Source organism: Mycetomoellerius zeteki, unplaced genomic scaffold (genome assembly GCF_001594055.1).
Source record: "Mycetomoellerius zeteki isolate Tzet28-1 unplaced genomic scaffold, Tzet1.0 scaffold167, whole genome shotgun sequence".
Classification (NCBI taxonomy): domain Eukaryota; kingdom Metazoa; phylum Arthropoda; class Insecta; order Hymenoptera; family Formicidae; genus Mycetomoellerius; species Mycetomoellerius zeteki.
This window is the reverse complement of record NW_017256623.1, coordinates 233,328-245,829: the sequence shown is the minus strand read 5'-3', so window position 1 is coordinate 245,829 and position 12,502 is coordinate 233,328. Positions and strand designations below refer to the sequence as shown.

The following is a 12,502-nucleotide window of genomic DNA, read 5'->3' as shown; positions in this document are numbered from 1 at the left end:
ATGATTCACGATATTTTTCATATCTTTAACATGTGATGCTGTTACACTTTTTGAAAAATTTGTTCCATAAAGAATTAATTATCTTGTTTTTTAATAAATATATTTATATAAATACACGATATTTTTTTAGCTCTTTTAATAAACTGATGTTTAAGCTGTTCGTTTAAAGCAGAAACCTCCCAATTATTTTCAAGCAGTGTATAATATATATTCTATCGGTCGATTTAACGATCGTCGAGACGCTCGTCGTTGCGTTTTAATTTTTTTATGTGCCGTTATGCATTATTAAATTAACAATAAACATACTCCATTTATTCCTTCGGATAAAAATCGACTTAACGTCCTAGCAACAATACCAAATTCACACGAATCTTTGTTTAGATATATAAGACTTAACCCGATTTAATTATTCATCCATTATCCGCAATAAATACATTTTTTACAAGCGAGCTTTTTCAAAATCTGATTATCTTAATTTTTATATATCAATTATTCTTCATAATCTATTTGACAAAAACAAAGGTTTGTTTTTGTAAATTGGAATGTCATAAAATAAATAAGTTAAGATATTAGAATGATAAAAAGCTTTCTCGTTTTTGTTTCATATATATTTTTTACTATTTGATGGAGTAGAACAAAGTATGTATGAAGGAATTTTTTATCGTGCTAATACTTGTAAAAAAATGATTATGTATTGTTATTACTGCGTTAAATCACGGTTAATGCACCGAATATAGGAGTATGTAATTAGTTGTAAGAAGGAAAAAAGGAGTAGACTAATTTTCACTTGATTCAATGATTCTTACGTTTTTCTCGTTCCTAGACTACACGGAACTACTTGCGCCGAGCTATTTGCGCGGCGCGATGTGATACTTTCTACTTCGTTTCTTTTTTTTTTAATGTATACTAAATACATCTTTCTCCGAACTGCTTGCGAACGTGTCTCTCTTGCAGCTTCGTATGTCTATAAATTTCTCATATTCTACTCGTGCGTATTTCGGTACACATTCTCGATCCGTAACACGAGTTTTACCCCGCGTTCTAGTACGAGTTTCGTCCCATGACCGAAAATGAGGGGTGCGAAACCTCCTCCATCCCCGAGTTAATTTTAAAGCGATGTCACAACGTTTTCTTGTATGTATTATACCCAGCGTTTCTTTTCCATCCCCGCAATAATACAATCCCGAAATACGATTCCGGAATAGAGTAGTACGAACCTGCGGAAGGGTCGAGACTCGTCATTACAACCTGCGGAACCTGTGTTGCGTACCGTAGAAGTCTGTTATTGTACCACTTTAATGCTACGAATTACCTCCACCGTTTCCCGCGGATGTGATAGTCCCGGGTGAGCATTTTTACATGCTGAAACCGTTCTAATCAGTATTCCTTCGACTTCAAAGTCCCGTAGGATTGTGTACCGATCTATCGTTTTTACGTCACTCCTGTAATAATAGAAATCAGATGTTTTTTGAAAATGTGAATCAATTTTTAAAAATGTATGAATCGATAAATAAATAATGCATGGCATAAAGAGCAATTCAATCGTCTTTTGGCATTTTTTTCCATGTAATCTTGTCTTATAAAAAATATATATGTCCTATATGAAATTTAAATCGTCGCTCTTTTTACGTCGCGAGAAAAATCGAGTATAATTTGTTTATTATATTTTTAGAATTTAACGTTTTTTAATGGATAAGACGCTTTTAGTAACAATCAATTTTTCTTAATCTTTAAGAAAATATTTTAAATTTCCAGAGATACAGAATTTTTAGGATTGTTGATCCCAAAGAAAAGTAAATTATAAACTCTCTAAATTTGGAGTGAGATTTCACTTTAAAGAGTGAAAATTGAGCCAGTCTTTAAAAAGAGTGACTAAATTTTCAATCTTTAAGAGTGAGATTTCGCTTCTCCTTTGCAGAAATTTAATACTAGTACTGATCAATTAATTACTTATTACTCAAAATGAGTATTAATTGGCCCGCATTAGTATTAATTTCTATAAGAATTCAAAGCGAGTTTCATTAAAAAAAATTTTCAAGAGAACATTACAATTATTTAGAAATTCTTATCTTTTCTAAACTAGAGAGAAAATCAGACTAGAAATGATCTCGTGGCATATTGAAGATACTTAATCTCCTCGTTGAGATAAGATTTTAAAAAATATATCAATCTCGCAAGATCTGTGCGTCACGTTCGATAGAAGCGACATCCAACTTGAAGTGAGTTGCGAACTCGCGCTTCGCTTCTGAATTCCGATTGGCCACGACGAGACGCCGCATGCAACACGGTAGACAGGTGGAGTGGGATTCACGGAGGCGGGGGTTTGTTTAGACGACTGTCAAAGCGTCTAGATGCCGCATCCGGTCCGATATTGGGGTGTTTCCTGTAAGCCTCATAGCTGGCGACACCCGACCTGCGCCAACAAGCCTGGACAGGGGGTTGCTGGGATCTCGAAGGATGACCTATTGTCCCTTTCTCTCTCTCTGTCCCTGTCTCCCTTTTGCCCTCTTTTTCTCCCTTCGTCCTTCCACCCTCCAGTCACTCATCCGGACGGCGTGACACCGCGCCCAAAACGATACCCAGCGAAATGGAGCCCGCGCAGAAAGGTGGTTGGGGGAGGGGGAGGGCGAAGGGAACAAACATCAACAGCGGGCGAGGCCGCCATGTTGTATCGCTCTCGTTAATTTTTGCGCAGAGGCGTCGCGATTTTTTCCCCGTCCGCACGCTCAAGGTTGAGGTGCCCGGGCAACAGGCCCCCATCCTTCCCTTCTCCTCCCCTCCTTTACTCGTCGATCGCATCTCCGTGACTCTCCTCTCCTCCGTCTCTCTTCTCCGCGTCCATCTTCACAACCGCGTTCTGGGATGACAGGATCAATTTCGAGCATATACTCGCGAATACGAATTGTCTTCGATATTTAGATTTCACTTAGCAACTTTCCAGCGTTACTAGTAGAACGCGTTCGAATAGCTCGGTCTTTATACATTTATGATCAGAAATGAAACGCTTTACGGAGTCCGATATTACGATGTACCGATTGAAATTAGCCGCAAGTTGAATGATAATTAGCGGATAATTAGAGCGATGAAAACTTTCTAAAAGATTGTTGCGCAATAACGAAGCATCGATTTTTTACTTTAGCAATAGATAGATTTCATATTAGTACAATATTTTCAAATGAAAAAGAAGCGAAAAATCTAGGTAGAACACAAAAGTCACATTGATATTGTAAAGACGTTTGATTATGATTTTATTATAAATTATAAATTATTATAAATTAACTTATAATGACAAATTAAATCTTAGGAGCCGATTATATATATCTTGAAATGAAGTGAAAATTACAAAAAAGTGAATATACTGGAATATTTATAATCTCGTTGGTTAACATTTATGCCCGTTTCTACCAACATAGAATAACTTAAACCTCAATTCATCTTTTTCTAATTCTTCTAACTAGAAAAAGATGAAGAGTTAATCTCTCAAGACTAAAATTAAACTATTATACATTGGTAGAAATGGGCATTTATGAATTTCCTCAATTTTTGTAATTTCTATCTCATTTCAAGATACACAATCAATCCCTTGATGTAATATATTATTATTATGACTCTATCTGATGTCTAGAAATAAATCGAAATGCGATGGACGCATAAAATTCGTAAAACCGTCCTCGTAGTTTTTCAATATTTCGAAACTTGGGAGAGAAAGAGATCGCGACCTTTTCGTCAACGGTATTCTCTTGAGTCCTCCTCTGAGAGATTCGGATTCAGAACTTCGTTTCACTCGGAAACAGCATTTTTATTTCTCGAAAGAATTGTAAAGAGCTTGATCTTGTTCAAGCATGATTCCGCTCGGGAGTATATCGCAGTCGTTTTTCGATGCGTCGTAAAAACCCGATCAGGTTCAAACCTGCTTACAACATATTCGATCCCAGCACGTTCGTGTACATTCAAGAACATTTTATGTCATTGACTAGCTCCGGCAGATCAAGGAGCAATGTAAAGTATCGTTATTAAGTCGCATAGGAATTTTCTTTCAATAATACTAAATAAATTTTATTTTGTAGTTTTCTTTATCGTCCGCTATAAATCTAACATCACTAACATCTGTTTTGACATTTTCTGTTAATTCTCTCTGTGACGATTCAAGCGCGATACTTTTTAAACGATAAAAATTTATATGATTAAAGAATAAGACAACTTTCTCAGATTTTTTGAAACTGTACAGAATATTCGGTAGCGTGAATATTTTATCGAAATAAGAGTACCGTTAGGACTCCCGCACACTTTCCACGAACAGTAAAACGTATAAATAGTAAGCAAATTAACGTTTTTTTACTTTTTATTGCTTACGTTTTCTACTGTGATCGATCGATTTACTTACGATTTAAGTTTTACTGCTTACATTTTTTTGAGTACCATAGTGCTGTCTTATAAAAATCATATATGTGTATAGACAATTTATTACTGAAAGACAGTAATGAATTACTTATGTAGAATATTAAAAGTATCGAACAATGATATTTTCAATACTTGAAATAAGTAATTAATTATTGTCTTTCAATATTAAATATTGACTAGTATTACATTTCTATATAAGGGCTTATATGAGTTCGCTTTATGACAAGAAGACAGAAAACATCAAAAGGAACGATACAAGTCGTAAAAATAAATTACTTAAGTCGTAAAAAATTGGCCAATCACGATCGAATGTAAAGAAAATAATTGATTGTGATTAATTTCGTACGAATTAATTTCTTGATTAATTTCTTACTATTCTACTATAGACATGCATCGCATTACACTGTGAGTGCTTTTCATTTAATTGACACAAACATCATTTCTATCTTTCTTGACATATTCAGTATAAAGTAACAAGATAGAATGTCATTCGGTCGACTTACGTCACCAAATGGAAAGCATCCTGTGTTGTCTGTATCTCTTGCTAGAAAACATACTTTGTTAGTCAAATAAAAGCTACCTTCCTTTTAGGCCTGGTTTTTCATTATCTGATTAACTTGTGGTTAGACCTAACCACAAGGAGATTAGTAGACACAATAAGTGTCATTCTATTTTTGTTATACATAGAATAAGAAGAATAGAACGACGTTTGTATCGATTGCGTCTCTCAAAAGTCAACGCGATGCTACAAATTCTTTAAAGCGTTTTTTAATTGATCAATTTGTAAAATTCTTCTGATTGATCCATCAAAAACTTCGAAAGCATTTGTAACTTTGATCGCAACCTAGTCTACCGACGTAGTGAAATTTATTAAATCTTTAAGCACGTAGTCGTCTTGTACAAATACTAGAATTTATTGAAAAGATATATACATATACCTATATAAATGAAAAATAATAAAATGGCGAACAATTTTTAATTAAGAACCCTCCCATCCTCCTGTTGCCACCGCGGTCACCGCGATGCACTGGCTGCGAGACAGTCACGTGGTCAGGCGGGCGCGCGAGCGCGCATGCGCGAAGAAATTCCACGATCTGGGGAACGAGCGCGTCTGCTAACGTTGACGCCGTTGCGCATGCCCGGCAATCTTCTCCCCTCCATCCGGGAGAACTCGGTCGCTGTGTCGCTACTCGCGCGTGGAACTCCGGAACTCGGGCATTCTTTCTCGTGGAAAAGGTGCGTGCGTGCGTGCGTATGTGCACGCGTGTCGATGAAGTAGAGGAAGGCTCGGCTCGGAACATGTGACGGAGCGTGCCGCGTGTGTGCGCGATCACGATTCGGCGTATCGTGCACGCCGCCGGTATACGGGAGAAACGAACGAGCGCGAAGCCGAAAAAACGCGACGCTCGGCGGCAAGACAGAAGCAGACAGAAGCGCAGGGACGGACGGACAGACGGAGGAACGAACGAACGAACGAACGAACGATAGGGCGGGCGGGTGAACGAGAAACGAACGCTCGGCCGGCGGGCCGGGTCGCCCGAGTGCACATCGACTTTGTGTGAATACGCGGTTATGCACAATGCGTACGCGCCATATCCATATCGCCGTGGACGAGAGACTGCAGTGAGTGCGGTGAGCGAGCGCGTCGCGCGTCTCGCCGTGTGAATCGTGGTGATACGCGAGTGCGGCGAACCGCGGTGACGTGTGAAGTGAGGCGCAGAGCAGAGAGAGAGAGAAGAAGAAAAAAAAAAGAAACGGTCGTCGTCACCGGCAACGGCGGCGCGTCTTGCATCTCGCCGTACGCGGTCGGCGCCGCGTACCGTGTTGCGAAGGAGGAGACGTACGCGCTGTGAGGAGGAGGAGGAGGAGAGGAGAGGCAGAATCGGCTCGTCTCGTATGTCGGTTGAACCGCCACGCGAATTCGGATCAGCCCCGATCGACATCATAGGTACGTATCGCCAAAGGCCTTCTTCACACGGGCGTACCGCCGACTCGGGTGTGAGATGGGGAGAGGGCACGGAAAAGTTCAAGGCGTTCCACTGATCGAAAGAGATAACGAAGTTTTTTCCGATGGTCAGATGCGGAAGCCTTGTGTCGCAGGGCCGTACCTGCTTCCTCGGCATAATATTTACGGAGGATTCTACAGAAAAAAGACAAAAAACGATCGTATTTGATACAAATATGTGATATTTATTACAATTTTTTTTTATTGATATCCCAATTAATGTAACGCGACATAAATATGTATAGATATGGATTGTTAATGGACTGCATATTTTATAACAAAATTGAACCGAACATTTTCCTGTGCGTGCGTCGTTCAATTTACCTTCATGCAAAATTAAAATGTTCATTAAATGTAGGCGCGATTCTTTTATTTAATTTTATATGTTCAATTTATGAACAGACGTAAAAATAAATAATTAATATTTTAATTGCTATCACACATACATACACACAATTTTAAATGTTACGTATTCCGTTACGTTTACCGTGCACTGTAATTAAAAACTGATTAAAAATTTTTTGTAAAAAATTAACTTTCTTTAAACATGCGATATTTTCTATACTTTCAATGAGCGAGCCTATTATGTCGAAGTGACTAAAAATAATATTAAAATCTTTATTTACGAATTAATTTTTGTCAATTAAATTTTAAACTTTCACAAGTTATATTTAGTTTGTTCAAAGATTTTGATTTCGAGAGAGAGAGAGAGAGAGAGAGTCAAAAACATAAATTGTGTAACAAAACTTTCTAAAACTTCACGACTGAATTATTATAATATTGAACGCTGTTATATTTGACAACGCAATTGAATGCAATAACAGTCTGTATGTGTATAACACAGAAGAGAAAAATGTACAACTAATTATTTAAAATAAATGTAAAAGTTCTAAACTGCGGTGTATAATAGAAGTTACAACATCTTGTTATTCTATTTTTACTTTTTAAAATTATCATCGTAACGCATGTCACTTCATTAATGAATGACACGAATAAATTGGACGATTTATTTTGCATTTAATCGCTTTCCAAGTAATTTGTAATTCTTGTGAGAACAAAAAATGGCAATATATGTACATATTCCTTACTTACATTGATAATTTGACACTGTTAAGAATAGATGTTTACGCTTTTGATGATTACGTGAATGTTGATATACTTTAATCCACATAGTAATAGATATGATTATATACTAATACATATTATTGCAAAAGTGTATTTCTATAGCATAAATTTAGAAGCATAACTAACATTAACTGCACGAGATTATAAAATTATATTTAAATTATACAATTTAACTTATTAAACAAAATGCTTAATTTATTAAATCGACGTCTGAGTGAATTTTGGATTTCAGTCTCGGGAATCGTATTAATTACAAATATATCTACTTAAATATTACGCCTGTGGTTTTAAGTACGGCCCTACTTCTGAAATCGATGTATTGAAGTATCGTAAATTATCTATGAAGGATCTTTCGAAACTCTCGTAGTTGACTAACCATAAGTAAATAGCCTTTGACTGTGTTTCTCTCATCCCTTTCGTTCAACTATTTGTTCAAATTTTGGTCCTTCTGTTTCTCTTTGATGTGTAAACACAAAAGTCCGGTATTTCCAGTTCTAGCATAATCGTATCGAGAAAACCAAAAAAACATCGAAACGTTGGTGAAAATTCGCCGGTATTCGCGGCAGCTACGACACAATCTGCGCGTAGATCACGTTCAGGCTTATACGTATTTTTTTTTTGTAGGAAATTGATCATCACGCGTGAGATACGAACAATAACTCCGTATATTCGCGAACGGGAACGCGAGTCGATCTCGCATTGCACGTTGATCGGCGAAAGTCGGGGAAGAAACCTGTGTATTCGCGCGAATTGCGTGCGATAGAGAAACATAGGCGAATCGATCATTGTTTTCCGGCCGAATAAGGCTAATGTTTCATTTGTTCGTGCGACAAATTTTTTAAACGTATTGATTGTCTACAAGATAGAGGATTTCTTGAAAATGTCTTTATTTTGCAATTAATTGACACGCTTGAAAATTTCGTGTGACAAATGAAATGGCCTAATAATAGGTTTCTCCTTTTTTTTTAGTTGAATTTCTTGTATAGTTCATCATTTTTCCTGTTTAATATGAAAAGAAAAAAAAGGATAGATGAACCGTAAAGAATGGGCTTAAAGCTTCGAGATCTCGAGCGAAGAAAAAATTGACCATTGCATCGATCATGTGACCGAATTAATACATGATTTGTTAATTTTTTAGTAATTTCTCTGTCCGAGATCTCGGAGCGATTTTTAACATCGTGGACACAAGACATAAGGGGATTCTAGAGTCGTTTGTGTTTTATTCTTGAAATTATTCTTCAAATAAGCATTTCTCTATAACTTTTACAGATTTACAAATCCTTTTCCACAATTAAAGTATAAAGATGAAGTCCAAACCGGTCGACCAAAAACGAAAAAAAGTTGGAAAATTACAGTTTTGTTATCGACATCTGACTTCGACTTATAACAATATTTGCTTTATATATTATATAAGTTTTATATTTTGTACAAAGCAATCTTAGTTTGGACTAAGGATTATATGAACAAACAATATTAGGTTCTTAGATTTGTTAGGCTTATGCCTAAATTCTAAGCAGAATCGTAAGGTTCGTAACATATTCCTGTAAGATTTGCAAGAATTTTTAAGTTCTTATACCTTTATACGATATTTTTACAGACAGTTTCTTACTAGCCATAAAATTTATAAGAAATAGTAGATATTTACGAATAATCGTACGTCTTACGATACATACGCATAAAATTAGAATGCTAGTCATAAGGTCTTAATACAAATTTTACGAGAACACATTACGAGTCTTACGATTCTGCTTAGAATTGACCCATTAGATATCTAAACAATTATATAAATATATAAACATAAATAAGGACACTCAATCTTAAACAATAAAATAAAAATTCAGACAAGGCTAATGAGGGTCAAACGCTGATGTAAGAGTTAAAAGATGCAGATAATATTCAAGTATTAATTATTAGCCTTGTCTGAATTTCTATTTTATTGTTTTAGATATCTAATATGAAAGATTTCTTAGAAAATCCGTACGTATGATGTGTGCGTGCGATATTGATGTAGCAGTATATAGTAATGTGTCAATGACACGTAAATCGTATGTGCGTAAGTCTTACTGACTCGAAACAACTTTAAGATACCTTTAATAATTCGTCTCCTTACGAAACTCGAACGCGCGGTCAGATACTCAGTTAAACTCCAACAGTAACATAACAATGGCTGCGTTGAACAGAGAAAACTAATCAGCGTTTAGCGATCCTTTAATACGATTGGTTCCTACATTTAGATTTAGCGAAAAACTAAAAGCAAGAACCAATTATATTAAAGAATCACTAAGCGCTAACTAATTAATTTTCTCTGCTGAACGCAGTCAATGTATAATTTTTTCAATGGTTTTAGCACACAAAAAAACTTAAGTAGTAAGCAAATTGACTAATCACAGTAGAGACTTGTAAGATCATAACGTAAATATTAGTAAATCCAATATGTTGATTTCCTTTTCTTTATACCGCTTATTCCTTATCATTTTTCTGCTTAAGTTTTTCTGTGCCATGGCTCTAAGGACGGATCCACAATAGATTTTTAAGCCTTAAGCCGTAAGAAATGGATGAATCACAATCAATTATTCTCCTCGCATTCGACTGTAAGTGGTTAGTTTCTTATGGCTTAAGGCTTAAAATACCTATTGTAGATCTGGACTAAAGGCGAGAGCATTATATTGCACATAACTCATAACGGATAATGCATAAGAAAAGGAACTGATCAAAGTTCTTCATTTCTTTCCTTTTCACGAAATAAAAACTTTAGTTGGTTGATTTTCGTATGCCTTATGCGTAATACAAGAATCTCTGTGTTCCTAAGACTTCACCGGAAAAACACCGGCAGTAGCAACAGAGAGAGAGAGAGAAAGAGAGACTAACAGATTTCAATCTATTATACCTGAATTTTGGTATACACGATCTGATAGGTTATCTGTCTTATTCCCTGTTTCTGTTGCCTGTGTTTAGAAAAAGCAGTTTTGTTATCTGTTAGAAGATTCTTTCATACAAATGATTCTAGTTAGACTTTAGCCCCTATGGGGTTTCTACAATAAATCATTAGGCTAGGTCCACAACCTTGCTTTAAGAGGCCGTAAGCCGTAAGCTTTAAGTTGTAAGTGACAATATATCGACCACAGAATTTATGCTTTTAGATCGTAAGAATTGGGTTTTGCTCAATTCGCTTAAGTCTAACGGTTAAAGCCTAAAGACTGCGTAAAAATAGTTTAAAGACAAAAATTATTGTTACTTAATCTCTTTCGACTTATGACTTAAGGCTTCTTAAAGCAAGGTTGTGGACCTAGTCTTAAACCTAAGCTTTAAGTTTAAAACTATAAGGAATTGATAAATCACAGTCGAATGTGACAAGAATAATCGACTATTGGTGCTTTCCAGCAAACGACACAGGCTGTGTTTCAAATTTACTGCCAGCGCTGAAAATGCTACAGTTTACGTTACGTGCTATAGATTGTCAGTACAGGCCGTCAATTTTGGAACATAGCCACAATGTGACACAGTGATCATGTCATCTTCGTTTAACATTAGCGGAAAAAAAATGTAATAATTCACTGTGTTACACTGTATCTTTTGCTGGAAAGCACCCTATAGTTGGTCAGTTTTTCTTACGGCTCAAGACTTAAGCTTAGGGTAATGGCTTATCATAGAAAGCGCATTAGTTCCTTGCTGGATCTGTATGTATAACCAATCATATTGAGGAATCTTACAACAGTTTCAAAGCTGCTTTTTCTGCTGAACGCAGCCATTACTTATGATTTTCAATTGTGCATTAGTCCGGAAACACAATAGGTGCGGCAACATAGAGGAAGCTTTAATCCGTAAGATATTGGCAATCACAGTCGAAGTGAGGAAAATAATCGACTGTAATTAGGATTAATTAGTAAAATAATCGACTACTATGATTAATTAAGTCCCTCGAAGATGATTGGTAGGGATAATGAATTTTTTAAGATTTAAGGTTTATCACATCTATTGTATTTTGGGACTTAGATTTCTTACGGTTTAAAGTTTACCGTATTTATTATGTTTCGTGACTAAGGCTTCACTGACAGTGCATTATATTGTTAAGTGGGAAATTATAATATCGATGTTATTGTTAGTGTTATTAGAAGGATGGTGTTTTACGCAGTGATGTTCTATTTAGATAAGGTCGGATCTTGTGGGTCGCCGCCTTGTTCATTTTTATTTCCAGTTATCGATAAGAAGTTAAACGTTAATCAATTAGCGCGTCTTCCGTATCACGTGACAGATAAACGTAGCGGACTTCTTTCTCTTGGCAATGTCGGAAGCTATCGTATCTCTTCGACTCCAGTGATCTTTTTCCAATCGCGTAGTTACATTGTGCTAAATTTACAGTCGAGTACGTCAGCGTCGAGAGATCGCTATCGTATCTTCGCGGCGAACTTTGCAACGGCGGAGGCCGCCCCGACTCCGTTTTCAAACGCGCGAAATGACATAACTTCGCGCTGTACTATGCGAGAAGTTACATACTTGCGCGTGCGGAAAGTTTAGAGACCCCTGCGGGATACGTGTACGCCGCGTCACGTGACGCCGGCGGGCGCGAGGCGAGGAACAGTGGGGAGGGGGGGGATGAACTAAGACGAGTAGGCGAGTAGTGTTTTCCGTGTGGTTCGCGTGCATGGAAACTAAGGGGGTAAGCGTCCCACGTGCGGCGGTTCGCGCGGCTCGAATTCGATGCAGCGAAAAGGGCAGTTTCGCAAGCCGGTGGTGCGGGCGGCGTTCGAAAGACGACGGATAGGGAGGAGGGGGGAGGGTCTATCGAATATCGCCCGTACACTCGCGTGTGCATCGCGAGGCCGTAACACGCTTGGCTAGGCACGCGCGCGACCGGTCTCTCTTCGCACCCGGAACGACGATCGTTCGTGCGCGCGGGGACGCGTGCGAAGACGCCGCGTGCGAGGAGGCGGTCTTTGCCGAAAAACGTCGCGAGCCCTTTCGCACCGGCGG

The 12,502-nt window shown here is 37.4% G+C and overlaps 2 protein-coding genes across 2 annotated transcripts in view; one reads left to right on the top strand and one right to left on the bottom strand.

The window, feature by feature from the left end:
- Positions 1–817: 817 nt before the first annotated feature.
- Positions 818–1,530, bottom strand: LOC108721317 (uncharacterized). The gene is made up of 2 exons (XM_018445804.1): positions 1,313–1,530; positions 818–1,217 (listed from the first exon to the last, which is right to left on the bottom strand). Exons 1-2 carry the CDS (start codon positions 1,526–1,528, stop codon positions 897–899), a joined length of 537 nt encoding a protein of 178 aa, XP_018301306.1. The 5' UTR covers positions 1,529–1,530; the 3' UTR covers positions 818–896.
- A 4,061-nt stretch (positions 1,531–5,591) lies between these two features.
- simj (transcriptional repressor p66-beta simjang) overlaps positions 5,592–12,502 on the top strand; it is a 13,298-nt gene continuing 6,387 nt past the window's right edge. The window contains exon 1 of the mRNA XM_018445826.1: positions 5,592–6,349. The gene's annotated coding sequence lies outside the window, so the exon portion shown is untranslated. The remainder of the gene's footprint in view (positions 6,350–12,502) is intronic.